This window comes from Argentina silus, assembly GCF_951799395.1.
Source record: "Argentina silus genome assembly, chromosome: 8".
Lineage (NCBI taxonomy): Eukaryota > Metazoa > Chordata > Actinopteri > Argentiniformes > Argentinidae > Argentina > Argentina silus.
The window spans coordinates 3,660,219-3,678,439 of NC_139662.1; the positions used below are offsets into that span (position 1 = coordinate 3,660,219).

Consider the following 18,221-nt stretch of genomic DNA (forward strand, 5'->3'; position numbering starts at 1 on the left):
CTAATGGGACCTGTAGGCTCCATTCCTGTAGGGGAAATCCCTAGTGGTGGAGCTTTGCTGCGAGGGGGTCCACACATGGTGGTGGCAGGAATTTTTCCGTTTTCCATCTTTTTGCAGATATTTCTGTCACTTGGCAGTTGGTCCCCAAGAAATATGTGTGCCACTGGCCTGCACACATTTTAGTCATTATTTCTTGGGGTTTCTTCTCATTCTATTTCCAAGAAATTGGTCACTATGCAGCAAAGTCCCATGGTAAACTGATTGTGTTTGGTTTGGATGTCTTTAAAGACGTAAGAAACCACGTTGCCTCATTATGTGTTTAAGTCTGTAAACATTTTTTTGTGTGTTTTTTTTGTTTTGTGTTTTTACTTGCAAATGATCTTTTTGTACACTTGTCAGGGTTGTGCTCAGAGTCTCTTCTCACTGTGTCTTATTGGATTATGACAGTCACTGAACCCTAACACTTCGATTCCCTTTCGTCTTTTTGGTTTCTGTCCTTCTCTCTCCTTCCTCCCTCGTTCTCCTCCAGTTTCTCCTTGTCAGGTTTGGTCACACTGTCATAGGAGGGGAGCGAGGCAGTGGAGGGTGTGCTCTCTTTCTTCTCTTGGTTGGTCCCTCCGTTCTCCAGCTTGTTATTTGTCCGACTTCGGCGCTTGTGTTTGAAGCCACGTCTGAGGAGGTGGCCGCGGTAGGCGTTCTGGATGATCTTGGCTGAGACGTCCTCCTGCTTGCGGCGAAGCGTGGTGGTGATGGGCTCATAGGAGACCTTCGAGGGGTTAGCTGCCACAAAGCGCTCCTCCATCTGCGTCCTCAGCATGTCCAGCTCCCCGCTGTCACCCAGCACACGCTTGGTGAAGGCAAACAGGATGTCCAGGCAGTGGATGCGGTCACCGCTCACCATGGGCATGTCCATGGCGATCAGCTCGATGGTGTTGGGCTTGGGCAAACGGAGCGGGTGCTCCAACGTATCAGCAAAGTCAGACAGCTTGGCGAAGGTGATGAACTGAGAGGCGGTGGGGTCGAACTTCTCCCAGATCTCATAGAAGGTCTCAAAGTCGTCCTCGCTGAGTGGGTCAGCACTCTCCTCTGTGGCCACACTGAAGTTCTCCAGGATGATGGCGATGTACATGTTGACCACAATGAGGAAGGAGATGATGATGTACATGACGAAGAAGAAGATGCCCACTGAGGGGTTGCCACAGTCACCCTTCACATTGGTGCCAGGGTTCTCATAGAGGGGGTTGCAGTCCGGCGGGTAGTTGAGGATGGGCAGAAGTAGACCATCCCAGCCAGCAGACGTGGTGATCATAAACAGGCAGATCATACTGTTCCCAAAGGTCTCAAAGTTGTACATGTCGTCTATCCCAGCCCCGTGTTTGACGTAGCCAAAGTTAGACATGCCGAAGATGGAGAAGATGAACATGACCAAGAAGAGCAGTAACCCGATGTTGAACAGGGCTGGCAGTGACATCATCAGGGCGAAGAGTAAAGTTCGTATGCCCTTGGCTCCTTTGATCAAACGCAGGATACGACCGATTCGAGCCAGTCTAATGACCCTGAACAGAGTAGGTGACACAAAGTACTTCTCAATTATGTCAGCCAGGAACATACCTGGATAACGGGGTAGAAAAGACAAGGAGAAAAAGATGAGTTGACAAGTTGAACCACATAATTAATTTATGAGTGAGCATTTCAAACTAAAGGGGGCAGACTAGATTTCAGACTAAAGCACTTCAGACTAAATGGGGCAGATTGAAGTCAATTGCATACAGTACAAGATGCTGCTTTCTGAGGTATATATAGTATTACAAAATCTGAAATCCAAAATAAATGAGAATAAATGAGAAAACGGCACTCATCTCCCATGACGGCCAAGTCGCTCCATAATGCAACCTTTGTTCCCCCTCACTTACCCACTATAGAAAGGATGACCACCACCACGTCAAAGATGTTCCAGCCATTGGTGAAGTAGTAGTGGCGCAGGGCGAAGAGCTTCAGCACAAACTCAGTGGTGAAGGCTACGATGAAGATAAAGTTGACCCAGTAGAGGATACCCTCGGTCTCAGGTGACTGGTCATCCGTCTCCACCATCATGGTGACCATGTTGAGGCAGATGAGAATCATGATGGAGATGTCGAAGACCTGCTGCGTCACAAAGTCAAACACCATCCCCTGGATCTTGTTCTGCAGAGGAAACAAACACAACAACACACACCACTGAGTTGGAGATTCATCCAAAGATGACACTGTGACAGGACTGAAATCAGTGTTATTGACTCGCCCGTATAGGGACACTGTACCATGAGGTTACAATAAAGAGAGAGAGAGAGAGCAAACCTGCGGTCGAGGAATAGGTTTCTGAGGTTTCTTTGAACCTAGTTTCTTCATAGCATTGTAGTACTTCTTCTGCTCCTCTGTCATGAAGATATCCTGACCCCCAAAGTAAAGAGATAGACAAAGATTCGGTTACAACCAACCCAAGCCTCATCTTACGTATCCTCTGGCCAGAAACATATGAAATCAACATATTTCCCAAAGTACTAATGGATCACAAGACCATTATCCATATTTTAATAAAAATAAACATTCAGTGTATGACGAGGCATAAGAGACAGAAAAGGCCTTATCTTTTTCTTCTGCTGGTTGAAGTTGTCAATGATGACACCAATGAAGAGGTTTAGGGTGAAGAAGGAGCCAAAAATGATGAAGATGACAAAGTAGATGTACATGTAGATGTTGTCTTCATAGATGGGCTGGTCTCCCACCTGAGGAGAAGTACAGTGTACAGGAGACAGTCAGACAGGGTTTCAATGGACTGATGACATGAGTACTGTTACAGTCCAGCTACAGTATATGCCCATAGCCTTCATTGCATATAAAATGCAGTTCACTTTGCTTCATATACTGTACCTCTAGACAAATATACAACATTTGTTTGTGGAAAAATATTGCTTACAGAAAATTGTTTTAAAACCTTATAGTACCTTTCTTGAGTCTACAGCTGCATACATAATGTCCATCCATCCTTTAAATGTAGCCTTTCGAGACAAAGAGATATAATTAAGTATGATGATCATAACCCCAAAACAAATACTATATCAAATCATTAATGGAAAAAAAACACAAAAAAACTCAAACTCAAACCCAAATGTGATGTGTGTCCTTTAGAAGAGCTTGTTGTACATGGAAAGAAATTAAGAAATGAGAAAAATGTACAGAAAAGTAATTGTGACGAAATATGTAATAAGGAGAGCCTATGGAAGAGGATGGAAGGACAGATGAGAGAGTTAGAGTAATAGCATAAGAAAATGGGATACAAATAGCAAACGAGAGAAGTAAGAGAGCAAGAGGGGAAGAAGAGGGACACTCTCACCACTTGCAGCAGAGCCAGGTAGCCGGCGCCAACATTGTCAAAGTTGATCTTGACGTTCTTCCACCTGACCTCAGAAAAGTTTTGTTGCATAAGGTACAGGCATTGTGTTTTGTTGTTGACCACATCTGCTTCGAAGGACTCCTCCGCTGTCTCGTTAAAACAGTAGTAGTACTTGCCGGCAAACAAGTTAACCCCCATGATACTGAAAATCAGCCAAAAGATGAGGCAAACCAGCAACACATTCATAATGGAAGGTATGGCACCCACCAAGGCGTTGACTACCACCTAGACCAGACGAGGGAAGACAGGATATGACAGTGTAAGAGCCTTTAAAGCATACTCTATTGCACCAACCCCCATAAGAGCAGCTGCATACTGCTATGGCTTCATACTTGCTATATGTTACACTGTATTCGAATAAAGGGCAGGTGATATTCCGTTGAGTGATATCACAAATATCTGCTTTTATAATTATTTGAATGTTTGTGACCTAGTGAGCAGAAATCTTGCAATGAACGTGTATTATAATATCTAATAGAGAAAGAGCAGTGCCAGACCTTTTTTAATTACCAAAGCACTTATGTGACTGCACCACTCTGCTCTGATCAAACACATGGCTAAGATAGCCTTAGGGGTGGGAGCTGCACATATGCACGCATGCACACACACACACACACACGCACACACACACACACGCACACGCACACACACACGCACACACACACACACACACACACACACACACACACACACACACACACACACACTCCACTTCCCCTCCCCTAGATTACAGGATAAATGTCAGAAATTAATTGAACTACTTGTGACTGCCATATCAGTATGCAGCATCAACTCTATAGCACCCCACTCCTCTAAATACAATCAACACCCTTTGTCCCTTTTTCTAAAACAGACCCCCTCCCAGACTAATTCAATTGTTTTGTACATACAATATTAATAAAGCTGGAGCCGATATAACCATTCTGACCCATACTTCCCAACACCCCCAAATCTAGTCCCATTTCTACCCAGCATTCAGACCTCCCATACACTCATTGGCAATAAGCTCAGCGCATAGTGGACCGCTCACTAACAGTGTTAGGCAGGCCGACCAGCAGCTCTCAGGCAGACAGCTGAGCATGCATGTCTTTTGCAGACTCGTTTGTGGAGCCATATTCCCTCCTCATACGGACAGACAGGGGCGAGCTCTGGAGCAGGATTCTCTCAGCATGTGCAAGACCTTATGTGTTGTTTAAGGGAGGTGTAACTTACATACATATTCCTCTTTCTATCTCAATGGGTACACTTGGAATGGTTGCTATAAAAAGTATTTGGATAATGCTATTTCTATTGACTGCCATTGTGGTGTTGGATGAACACCAAATGGCTATTATGGTGCTACAGTGTAATATCAATATACAGTACTACACTTACAAAATAAAAAGGGCTTCAGCACTTGTGCTCAGACCACGCATAACAAGAGGTGTAAAGGCTACCCTTTTGAAAACGACAATGCTAAAAGAGTTCACAGCATACTGCATCTACATAATATCACCTCCAACTTCTCCCATCTCTGCACTTGCTGAGAGAATGACTGCTTGCTCTAGATGAGGTAGAATTGATCTTGTTTCAAAAGATTCAAGGTGTTTCAAATAGATTGGGCTATATCAAAAATATTCTCAAAAAGAGGGAAAATGGCTTTCAAAAGTGCATAATGTGCATCGGCAATTAGATAGTACATGCGTGTTACATAGCATTGTTGTGAAATCTCAAAAACCGTTCAAATCAATAAATAAATAGACAGAGAAATGTGTGGATAGAGAGATAAAGATACAATATAACGGCCAAAACATTGCTTGTGTATCTTATCAGTGTATCTGACACTGGTGTATGGACTACTGGTGTATAAGACACACAGCTACAGCATTATGGATGGTGTACAGTAGTTTTTAGACCCTCTGTTTAAAGGTTATAAGAGTTGGGTCTGTCTGGGTGTCATTGGTATGTAACTCAGATGTGTCTGCTACTGATCTTTAACATTGTGCAGCAAGAAAGGTCATTTGCATTGACAATGACTAGGGCTCAGAGTTGTTATTCAATGGCCCAGTGCTGATGTTAAAATGGCAATATCCTGTCTAGTTTGGCAGTCTGTTGAAGGTAATGAAACAAATACTGGAATATTGTCATTACTAAAACATTAAAATGCAACCAAAAACTAGAGCAAGCCAATCAGAATAATCAGGAAAAAAGAGTAGTGATACCAGCATAAAAATGACTAGTGACTGTGTCATTCCTGTACATTGCATTGCTCAAAAAAGTAAGAATGCGATTACAAAGCAGCATAAGAGAGAGCATTTAACAAAGAGTACGTCGTCAGAACAGCCCATGATCATTGCATGTTAAGCAGTGCAATGGGTTGAATTTAAGCTGCACTTCTCGGCGCTTGAGTTGCATTGGCCTTCATGTTCCATAGTGCCAGAAAACTCAAGTCAGCGAATTGTAAAGGTTCTCAACATTCTAACTTTCCAGAATCTCTTTCTTACGGTGTCATCCTATGGTGTCATCATCTCTCCATTCGCGTACTTCCCTATCCATTTATTTATCACTTTGACCTCAATTTTAATTTCAGTTCAAACAAAACGGCAAATAAATTGATGAACATACGACATTGTAGTAAATTGATACGGCAGGATCAAATTCTTCTGTGTCTTTCACTTCTACATGTATTACTGGGCCACCCTCACTTCAAACCACATGCACCCAATGAATGTGGTTATTCATAGGGGCATGGCGGATTAACTAATACATTCTTTAGAAATGTACCATGATTATTTTCACCCCAAAAATGACTTCATCATTTGGACCAGTAGTAGTCTAATCCCTGAGCAATGTAAACAAACGTAAATCTACCATTATACATTTTTGTGGACATATTCATAAGAACATCCATAAAGCCTATCCAGGGCCTAAAACCTTTGATGTCTGGTCATATCTGCAACTTCATCATATTTTAGCCGCTGGATATCTAGTATGAATGGGGACTTCAAGTATGAATGGAATTTCAAATTGATGATTAAAGCTTTGTGAATGTGTTCAACTGGTCTGTCATTTTTGGGACATTATGTAGAGGGGAGACACATGCTCTGTCTGGGGGTTTAGAGAGGTGTCCTACTGCTGTCATGATAGAAAATGCCCCCCAGAACCCGCCCCGCCCCAACCCACTCCTCTAAGACATAGCTCCACTGTGCCCAATGTTGCCTCCCAGTTTCACTTCCTGTGGGAGTGGAAGGCAACAGGAAGCTCAGACCTGCAGTAAGCGTTGTGCTGTGCCATGACATGAGAAGAATAATGCTTTGTGTGAGATGGCAGCCTGGTATATTTCCTAAGCTTCTGCTTAAGGTCAAGACAAATAACAAAACAGAGATAATGGATCTGGTCTGTGTGCATGGATGGACAAACATCCAATTATTTACTGCACAGTTCTGTTCTAAACGTTATTTCCAGATAGTCAAGTTTGAAATACATGACTTAGCAGATCTCTGAAATCAACCATTAACAATTCATTGACACTGGCAGAAGCTTAACAAATATTTTCCTCCCAAACCCACAACAATGCGAGTGTGTGGTTTCTTTCTCAGTCCCTGATGCAGATCCTAGACAAGCAGGAAAAGAGTGCAGTGACCCTCCAGTGGGCAGGCCCAGCAGAACTGAGCCAAAATGGAGTGAGCAGTGGAGGAAGAGGGGTAGAGGTGGAGAGGGAGGGGGGGGTGCTGCACAGTGCTGCACACTTGGGGCTGGGTAGAGGGGAGGGGGGTGGACTAGGGACTGAAGTGAAGAGGGGAAGCTCAAACTAGAAGACAAGGCAACCAGTCCAAGGATAGAGAGGATAGAGGAACTACAGGTGACAACAACCAGGCGCAACCTTTTACTACCACCAGTCACAAAGAGGACCAATTAGATAATTCCATCCAGAGATAGCTGAAACAACCTGAGATACAGCGAGGGGCCAAAGGCTGGCCACTTCTGAATAAACCATTTAAAGAGCATAGGGCAGCAAAATGACACCTTATGCTATAAATGGTTTAGACTACATTCAGAATAACTGATTTCTGTTATTTTAAAAGTCGCAGTTTCCTCTGAATGGTTGTTTTGCAGCCATCCTCTGTGGGCAGGTTTGGTGTGACTGGAGGGCAGGGGGGTTAGGCGTGCTGGTTCCTGCTGGTTGTTCTCAGTGCCAGATGCAGTAGGGGATGGGGTGAGTCGGGGGGGGGGGGGTTAGGGGAGCAGGGAACAGGTGGAGGGAAGGGGGTTCTCGATTAAAAGCAGTGGTTGAGAATCAGGCCAAATGAACAGCCAATTGTTGGTTCAAATGTTCTATGAAATGGCATGTAGTTGGATTTTTTTTTTTATTTAGACTAATTTATCATTAACATCTCTCGAGGGCAATCAAAACAAAACAAAAGAAGATGAAATCATTAATGTTTCTAGTTGCTATGTGATGAGGCAGCTTTGTGACATATCCCTCTATTTCACAGTTTCTTTTTTTGTTCTATATAGATAATTCTGAAAATATCAATTAGAGATTTTGAAAAAGATTCAATTGAAACCAGGGAAATAATTCTGCTGGTAATATTAGTTTGTAGCATTACGTAATCTCCCAGCTGCATCATGACTTATTCTTTTGCAGATAAAGTATGGTACAGGATTTGTGTGCATGGAAAGGTGACGTCTTGTCTTTAGTTTTCCTGTTTTTAAAAATCCCCCAATATGATATTGGATTTTTTTTCTTGGTTTGGTACTTTTGGATCAGTTCTAGCATGCTTAAACTGTTGAATGGGCATGCGGAAGGATCAGCTGCTTAGCTTTGGATCTTACCCTCATCCCTTCAAAACGTGACAAGGCTCTGAGGGGTCTCAAGGCCCTTAGTGTCCTGAGTGATTTAATGGGCCCTAGATCGGAGTAGCCCAGCGCATTAGCTACAAGGCTGACTATAGACACCTACACAAAAACAGAGAAGCAAAAGAGGTTCCAAACTGTTAGAAGTGAGAATATTCACTAGGGAAGAGACGGCCCTGGCATAGGAGAGTTGCTTGACATACACACATAAATCTATGCATGTATATACATGTATAATATTGCATTTATATATGTATATACATTGAGAGAGAAGGTCATGTTTAGTATAGGTTTTATGTGCGTAGTATTTTAGTAGCAGTAGTAGGCCGCAGGGTTTTTTTCTGTTATTTTAGGGCAGTTGGCAAGATGCGAAAACTCCTTTGTACCTGCAAAGAAACTTGTGATTGAGAGAGAGAGAGAAAGAGAGGAGAGAGAGAGAGGCATAAGACTCAAACAAAGGGAAAGTTAGGCAGAAAAGTGTGCCACATGACTGATTTAGTACAGATACAGACGGAGGGGTTGGATTTGGGGAGGAAGGGGGGTTGGGGAGGGAGGGAAGGAGAGAGGTTACCCTGTAGAAGTTAATAAAAACCCAACAGACTTGAGAGCCTTACCCTTGCCCCTCTAACATTGTCTCTCCATGTCGCTCTTGGCTGAGGTATAAAATCCCATATAATTTAAGACAGACAAACTAACGGAACCTAAGAGAAAGAATACAGGTAAATATGTACAAGTATGTCATTTTTGCCATTCTCGACATTGATAAATAGCAATTTCAGCATTCAGCAATTTCAGCATTAGAATTAAATAGGAGAGCCACATTCACATAAACCACACACAGAAGAGGGGGGGATGGATTCAGCTAGTTATTTGCACTGGACGGCACTGAAAGGACGGAATGACACTGAGTACAGTGGAATTACACACAGAACAGCACACAACCTCAAAGAAACTGGTGCATCCCCCACTCTCAAAGCGTCCGCCAAGCCAAGGCATCACTGCCACCTACCATGGCCACTCACAATCGACTATGCATGACTTGGAACGTTCCATGACCATCAAGCAACAAGGATTTCTATGGTCTGTGAATGAAGCTTCATTGAAATCTTTTTTTGGGGTCCTCTATTTAATATACAATATATTCAAATGTTAGATGATCATGGCCACAAAGAAGGAATCAATGGGTCTAAGTGGAGTAAATTATGGTTTGGTAATTGTGAAGCCCCTATGGTCCAGTGCCAATACTGTATAGTTGACCTAAGCTAAACACACATATCGCATCGTTAACGGAGGAGGAAATGGAGTTAAGGGAGTGTGGTCAATAAGCTGCACTTATGAGCCGCATGGAGGGAAAGGGTGTGAGTGAGCAAAGGAACTGTTGAGGAAAGATGAGGTCACCTCAACCAAGCAAAGTCAGCCATTAGAGGAGGACGACAGATAGAGGGTAGTAGACCTACAGAAATACTGACAACAGGGGAGACCGGGTGTGTGTATACTAGACTCAATCTCCTACTGACTACTGTTGCATGGGTGGTGAAACTGAGAGAGAGAGCACCAGTTCCTTAAGAAAGGGATATAAACAGTAAGACATCTGAAAGCACCTCCAACCAGCCATCGACAAGTACTGGTCAAACTCACCGCAAAAGTACACAACATTCAAAGCTGACCAGAGTCACAGAGGGGGGATTCTAATAAAGGCAACATCTTTATTTTGATTGGGGCCGTTATGTTCTTTATGATGGGAGATATGCAAAGTCAAAATGTAGCAATCGTGGTTCTAGCGGATTTGACAAAAGGCCAAGGATACAGTAGTTGTGAGCGTTGTGATATGTACATTTTTTCACGTGTCCCGGATCTCAAGGACTTATACATATGTCCTATACATAGAATGTATAGTACCTACGATTCCTTCTGCCAGGTTTTAATCATGGAGTATGTTAACTCCTTAAGAAGCTGTCTGATAATGATAGGACTTCCCTACAGGCTTTTACGACGTGGTGGGGAAGCAAAAAATAAAGATTTTGCCTTCATCTACTGTTACAGTATTTGGGGTAGTTGTCACCTTCAGCCTGAGCCTGACCCCTTGGAGTGCCCCCCCTTAGGGGGCGCGACCCCCCCCGGGCCTGCTGTGTGGGTGCCCTCAGCGCCTCGTCCCTCTCTCAGAGCTCTGCAAGGCAAGGCCAATGACATCTGGGGCTGTGATCCCATGAGGACAGCAAAACAGAACAGAAACAGAAACAAAAAACAGAACACAACTAAAACCAAAGAAAACCACAACAAAATGTAATGAAAAAAATCTAATTCTAAATAAAAGGATGGAGGATGAATCCAGCAATCCTCAGAAATTGAACTATACTGTAAATCTGTACTAGGATGATTTTCAATTTCCTTTCTAGATTCTATTTTGTAACAATATAATGTGTACTATACTATGTTAAATAAGAAAATATGAAGCTTTGTACTGTACAAAAACAAGAGTGAGTGTGCTGTAACTCAATATTTAATTCAATTACGTTTGGACCAAAGACTGGCATACTATACGTATGTCGAAACAAAGAACAGACCCAATGCGTTCTCTCTTCTCCTAAAATTATGAATTTCACATACACTGTACAGTAAACTGGCATTTCCTACCATTTTAATGCATTGTATTAATTCTACTGTGTCACATTTGCTACATTCTAGCAACATTTCTAAAATGAAAACTTAATTAAAAGACAACTAAACAGAAAGATATCAAAACACAAAAGGGATGTAAACACAAACACACACACACACACACACACTCAGAGAAACGCATGCTGGTCTAATAATGATGGTGTCCCCCTTCAGAGCCCACAGACATGGTTAAGAGCACAGTACAGGACGGCAGAGGCACAGGCCACAGGCCAACACACAACCCAGACCAGAGCCACTGAGCACAGCATTAAAGGGAGGGACCACTTGTCAGGACCAAACTTACCGCTGGCTGGCCTGTCTGTCCCCACCATCATTACATCTCAGAACAATGTCAAACATTCCTGGGGTAAGAGGAGGTTGAACACTTCAAGGAGGAAGGGGGTTGGGGAGGGCCGAGGGGGGTGGTGGGTATAACAGTTTTTGTCACACACAAGCGGCTTGGGAAATGTAGGCCCTTGTATTGTCCCAAGTGTTGCTTTAACACGCTTCAGCTCATCACAACCCTTGCTCTGGCTGAAGCAGAGGGGTTGGAGGAAAGTGTGGTGGGGAGGGAGGGCATGGTTTGGGATACATTACAGTCAGTCCAGAGGGGACAGTATGAGTGAGGGGAATATTGTTTAGGATCTAAATGTAGATGTAATGTACAGGTAAATGTTGATATAATTTGTTGTAGTAGAATCAACCCATAATATCATAGTATCAATGTCTTAGGTGTAACCTAATTCCCCATTATTTAAAAGTTTAAATAAAAAAAATAAAAAAAATAAAAAAATTCATACTTTATTTCTTATCAACGGTTAACAGTATGGTTAATAGGAACAGGAACAATAGCTGGAACCAGCTGTATATTTGTGCAGTCTATAATCATGTAATTAAAATGGATAATGTATTAGTAAATGTAATTCAGATAAGTAAAATGGCAACGAGTGAATGGTTGCTGTATATTTATCAGTATTTGATTACCAGTTCTCATCCTGTATCATACCTAGTACTTCCATGAGTGGCTCTCCTGTCAGAGCTACTGTATTTTGTCTGTATCAGCACATGTGTAGGATACTGTTGAGAGTTGGTTAGTTCAAGGATAAGGTCAGAACAGAGATTCTTCAAATCTGCCTATCAAAGCAGGCGTCACACGTCACATAATCACAGGGGGATCATATCTATATGCAACATTACTCTAAGCCTCTCACTGTGGTTTCAACTTCCAAGTCTGAAAATTCTCCTCCCAACTTAACTTAAACGTAATAATCATAATAATTAATTAATAATTAATCGTAATAATCGTCCAAGTAACCAACCCCCCCAAACAACTAACCCTAATCCTAATTTAAATATTGAAAGATCCTGTATTCATTCATTACATGTAAAGAATGGAATACATCATTTCCCCAATTCGAAGACTTTCAAAGTTGTCTCACACAGCGGGGGCAGAGAATGAGAAACACTAAGAGATAGAAGGACAGAGACACAGATTAAACTTTGAACAAGTCAGAGACACAGTAGAGGACATTTTACACAAACACAAGATTTTACACATAATATCCTGTTGGGGTGAGCATGGCTTGAATATGCTGATCAATAATCTTTGTTATTGATGGACTGATTCTAATTTGTAACGTCATTCACATTCCGATATCAATGTTATCAAATTTGAATAATTTGTCTTACTTATGTTGTAAAACGATAGAATTGGTGTCTATTTGCACATAATGGGAAACAGAGAACACCATTCCTTGCCTGTCCCACACTTAAGACACAATATCCAAAATCACAAGCAGAGAATTGCCTTTGATATTCAAGCATCTCACATCCAAGAACATACAGAGAGATATTGCTTCATGGAGATGTAAAAGGTGATAGGCATCGGCTCACTTCACATGGATGGAAGCCATACTGTAGTATATAAACAGTATAATCTTACTGTTTGTGCTAGTGTGAACATGTCTTCTCACCCATTGCATACCATGAAGTTGCAGTTCATTCTTCTATCCTATCTTTGCCCTCACAGTCCCCACCTAACCACATGCTGTTAAGCAACAATAGGTGCAACACTACAGTAGGTAGGTAGAATGTATAAACGTCAGTATCCAAAGACAGGGTACTTCCATACCGATATGCAAGGTGTGTTTATATATCAAAATGTGCGTTTTCACAGTGCAGGATCAATACTCATATTCATTACATCATTAACTTTTTTCTGGAATTTACTGTTCCTATCCCTCCACATTACAGGAAGGGCTATGGGGACAACTGTAGCTGTATCCAGTAAGTTGCTGCTTTAACAGCATGTGATTAAGGGTCAATAACACTCCTAGCTGCTACTAACTCTACCAGATCTAGGATAAAGACACAGGAAATGTACTTACATCCACAATGAAGAAGTCTAGCCAGCACCACGCGTTAGTGAAGTACTTCTTGAAGCCATAGGCCACCCACTTGAGCAACATCTCCAGGATGAAGATGTAGGTGAACACCCTGTCTGCGTACTCCAGAACGATCCGGATGGTCTTCCTCTGTTCAATATACACATCCTCAAAGGCCTGGGAGGAGGCAATCAATCAATCAATAAATCAATCAGACTGTATTTGTTTTGCCCATTTCATACACAACCCCCTTTAAAGGAAAGATAAATTAAAATAAATATGCAAGGTAAACTGACCTGAGTTTGAGAATAAATACATACTTGGCGATTCACATTTAAACTAATGAAAATGTATCTATAACAGTACTGCTCAATCATGACTGATAGCTAACATTATTTATAATACAAAAAAGCACTTTGAATATTTCAATATACATGTCCATTAACGTAACGTCGACCTCTGCTCTTATTTTAGTACTATTTGACATGGCTGAGAACATGGCCCTCCTGACACCAGAAATAGATCCCCTATCTGATAAATGGTACAGTCTATTAATCACACAGTCCCGCTCTGACACTCCAGGCCCCTCCCCCCACCATCTACAGCACAGAGCACAGGGGATGGGCCCAACTGCACCACTCCATGTCTACTTCTATTTCCTCACTGCCAGACAGCTCCTCAAACAGCCAGGCTTCTCCTCTGTACTGCTTCTCATCCGTGTACTCTGTACTCATTATCAAATACACCACAAAGCTTTGCCATGAAGAGAGTTTGTATCTCAATTTAAACAGCATCATTGTTCCATATATACGTATTCATATAACATATTGACTAACATAAATAGAAATGTTTCTGATCTGCAGTTGAGGTTTTTTTCCCCATTGATAATCATCTGAGCAAACATTTGTTTTTCATTTAGCAGGTACATAGTGCACTGTACTGTGTGTTTGTGTCTATGTTTGTGTGAGGTGCTGGTTGCTGCATGCATCCTTACCAAGGCCCCACTACTTAGCAGAATCATGAAGATGATGAGAGTCTCAAACCAGTTGTGTTCCACAATTAGATAGCAGGTCTTCCTCAGGAACCACCATGGTTTCCCCCAGCCATGAGTGATGGGCACGTCACAGAACTTATACTTGGCAATACAACCTGACAGACAAGAGGACAGGCGTCACATCAATGAGATTTCACTCTCAAATAGAAATAATAAAATAAATCAATCGGAACATCAATCAATCGGGTTACAAAGGCTAGCAGATGAGGGTAACTGTTTGACTCTATCAAAGCCAGGCAGTCCTGTCCTACCATCTGTCCAGCAGGCGTCTGGGTCCAGGTACTCCTCCACTGTCTCCACCACCACCTCCTCCACCACGTCAGGCTTGATGTCTATGGTGCTGCCCTCAGATGAGCTGGTGTCATCCAGCTACACACAAAGAGAAACAGAGGGACATGGTGATTCAGTCATAGTCATTCTACTGCTGCATTGGCCCTCACTGACATCAAAAGCCTTCATATTGTACTGTAGGTGGACAGATGATACAGACGATGATGTTCACCAGGGTATTAAGTCAATAAATATACAGTACATATACCTCTAGAAGATAGCCATAAATGAGTTTCAATTGTAATTCAGACTAACATAGTATGAATCAAATAATGCACAAAATTGCCCAACCCAGAACTGTAACATTTGTGACCTACTATCAATAGTAAATGTAGAACACTGATAAATAATATTATTAATAGAGAACCACTGACCTGGGTGTAATTATCCATGACTTAAATCAATTCAAAAACTTAGAACTACTGCCTACCTAGAGCAATTATAAGGTTTAACTGACATTGAAGCAGCAACAGCCACTACAATGAAAACATCATACATCAGATTTATACAGATAGAATATCAAATAGCAAACCATTTACTCTAACAGTCCTAAATGTATTTGCACAGTTTGAAAAAAAAAAACACAGGTCGGCAGATATCTGTTTCATGCCCAGCTACATAAATTATAAATGAGTGTATTGAGTAATAGAGTTCCTTCAGTGACTTGGCAGTGAAAATACAGCAAAGAAACAATAACAATGGAGTAAAGCATTACAAGAAAAAACAACAAATCAACTATCTCTTGATACTGACCAGTACATGCAGGTATGCATATGACACACTCTAACATCTACTATATATTGATTGAAATTTCAACATTGCCCATTTGAAAACCTCATTAATTTCCGAGGCAAATAGGTCATCCTCATTCTAGCCTTTACACTGATTTGAAAACGGAACATGCTTTTAAACATGCCACTGTACCCCATTGTGGTCAGGGGTGGCTAGTTCCATGGCACCCCTTCCGTCCCTCACCTCTTTGCTGTTCTCGTTTTCCGACTCGCTGCTGAAGTCCTCTGTGTTGAGGTTCTCAAAGTCAGACTCGCCCACGGCGATGGGAACGCACACGGTCAGGTTGGGGTTGTGGATGAAAGACATGTGGTCCTCGTCGATCATGTACTTGCCTACGCTGCTGCCGATGCCGCTGGTGGTGCCGTTACCGTTCTTGTAGTCCAGGTCGCGGTTGATGTCTACGCCAGTGTGGTTGGCGATGCAGTTTAGCTTCTTGTCGTACATGTCGTCCAGAGGCTTCTGCTCGTCCTCTATCAGCGGCTTCTTCAGAACGTTAGCCATCAAAATGCGCATTTTGAGCTTGAACCAGGCGATGCCCTTCTTGATGCGGATAACCGAGATCTGCAGGTTGTTCATCTCACCGTCTTCATCAGTGGCTGCCAGGTTGTCCGCACTGAACGAGCTCAGCAGCAAGGCAAGGAACAGGTTCAACACCTAATAGAGAGACATACACACAGAAGACAGGCTTCAGCTTCTCTCACCAGCCACAAGACTACTGTATTTACCAGCAGCAGCAACTAAAGCCTCTCCCTCTGGTAAACTAGTACTAGTAGGCCTGCTTACAACAGCCTGTTGTAGCAGGCCGCAGAGCCTACCGGGAGCTCACACACCTCTGTCTGATACTCACCACCAAGTTGCCAATGACCATGACCATCATGAAGACGATGAGGCACATGCCCTGTCCGGCCACCTCCATGCAGTCCCACATGGTCTCAATCCACTCTCCACACAGCACCCGAAAGACGATCAGGAAGGAGTGGAAAAAGTCATTCATGTGCCAGCGGGGCAGCTCACAGTCCTTGGCGATCTTACACACACAGTCCTTGTAGCTCTTGCCGAACAGCTGCATGCCCACCACGGCGAAGATGAAGACGATGATGGCCAGCACCAGGGTCAGGTTTCCCAGAGCGCCCACAGAGTTACCGATGATCTTGATCAGCATGTTGAGGGTGGGCCACGACTTGGCCAGCTTGAACACTCTCAGCTGAGATCGGGGAGGGAGAGAGTGTGACAGGACAGGGATCAGAGGAATACATACAAACATCATTAGCATGGCATCTTGTGAGCAGCAGCAATGGTTAGAGAAATGGCTGTTGATGACATAGCAACTGCTATAGTGGCAATAGTAGAAATAGCAGTTGTAGTAATAATATGTAAAGAATGCTGGAGTAGTAGTACACAGAGTAATAGTGGCAGTATAAATTGTATACTGTGATATACTGTATATGCGTATATATGTGACGTGTGTACACATAGGGGTTGGAAAAGTGTTTACCAATCGGAATGATCTGAGCACTGACAACCCCTCCACGTCAGCCAACGCCAGCTCCACTAAGCTCAGGGTGACGATGAAACCGTCAAAGCAGTTCCAGCCCTCCTGGAAGTAGTAGTAGGGGTCCATGGCCACCAGCTTGGCAAACATCTCCACTGCAAAGATCCCCGTGAACACCTGTCAGAGACAAACACGGGTCTGAGCTGTCTGTTGCAAAAATTAACCTGAGGGAAATATCATCATTCAATAACACACTTTGTTTAGGTGATATTTGGTGTGACGCCTCTATTTTGTTTAAGTACAGTTCAGTTGAGCTAATTAGGAGGTGACAGTCCATTCTAGTCATTCAAGCTACTTCTGAAAAAAGATGAATCATTTCATACAAACAATAGTAACAGTTTCTTTTTTCTTTTTTTCTTCTTTTTTTTTTTACAGTAACTGTATGTTGTTGTATTGGCCAGGAAATAAGACAATTATTCAAAAAGTGGGTGCTACCTTGCAATGACTGTATGTGCAGCTGTAGGTGCGGGTCATTGAGGACAGCGTGACACCTGTTATACTTTAATAGGTCTCATTAATGACTGAAGGTTATCTTTAATCACTGTGGGTGTCCATAGATCGAGGCGTGGCAGGAGGAGTCAGTGTGTGCAGTCCTCTGTTCAGGGAAGATGACTCATAATGCATCAAGGTTACCCAGAAACTCCCTCGAACGGAGTGTGCACTGCACAACGCGTATCATCAATTCTCACAATTCAAGTGACACTTTCAACAGCCTGGCAAGATTATTGGCCAGTACGGAATTGTTCAGTCTCACAAACATACAGTGTCTTTATCACAGTGACACCCTTCAAGGTCCCAGCATGGGCAGGATCAAACTGCTGATGGCAATATCCCTGTCAACGCAGAGAGAGACTGTACTTAGTTTCTCTAATGGTGAAAATGTACAGGTTGGGTTTTCTGAGCCGTAATTCAGGCACCATTTTAGAGCTGCTCATCGATCAGCCTGCATGAAATATTAATGCAGGCCTCCCACCAGCCAGCACCCAGTGCCTGGGCCCAGGAAACAGCAGGGTACAGGAGGGAGAGAGAGTGAGAGACAGAGAGAGAGAGAAGAACAACCACATGAGGAAGGCATGGAAAAAAACCATAGGGGGGCTGGGAATGTTTTCATTTAGCTTTGAATTGGCAATGAAAGAACTGCCAAATATGAGTACAAAAATAACACAGCTATTAAGAGATATT

General features: G+C 42.7%; 1 protein-coding gene across 5 annotated transcripts in view; it reads right to left on the reverse strand.

Annotated features, from left to right (window-relative positions):
• Positions 1 to 457: 457 nt before the first annotated feature.
• The window catches only part of scn8aa (sodium channel, voltage gated, type VIII, alpha subunit a), a gene marked incomplete at both ends in the record, with an annotated part of 37,089 nt that continues 19,325 nt past the window's right edge, over positions 458 to 18,221 (reverse strand). For all 5 annotated transcript variants that reach the window (XM_083675700.1, XM_083675699.1, XM_083675698.1 and 2 more), the window contains 13 exons: positions 458 to 1,611; positions 1,914 to 2,184; positions 2,338 to 2,442; positions 2,628 to 2,765; positions 2,985 to 3,038; positions 3,374 to 3,658; positions 8,249 to 8,371; positions 13,315 to 13,488; positions 14,306 to 14,460; positions 14,617 to 14,734; positions 15,671 to 16,141; positions 16,335 to 16,691; positions 16,983 to 17,156. In XM_083675700.1, coding sequence (XP_083531826.1) covers positions 458 to 1,611; positions 1,914 to 2,184; positions 2,338 to 2,442; positions 2,628 to 2,765; positions 2,985 to 3,038; positions 3,374 to 3,658; positions 8,249 to 8,371; positions 13,315 to 13,488; positions 14,306 to 14,460; positions 14,617 to 14,734; positions 15,671 to 16,141; positions 16,335 to 16,691; positions 16,983 to 17,156 — 3,579 coding nt within the window. The remainder of the gene's footprint in view (positions 1,612 to 1,913; positions 2,185 to 2,337; positions 2,443 to 2,627; positions 2,766 to 2,984; positions 3,039 to 3,373; positions 3,659 to 8,248; positions 8,372 to 13,314; positions 13,489 to 14,305; positions 14,461 to 14,616; positions 14,735 to 15,670; positions 16,142 to 16,334; positions 16,692 to 16,982; positions 17,157 to 18,221) is intronic.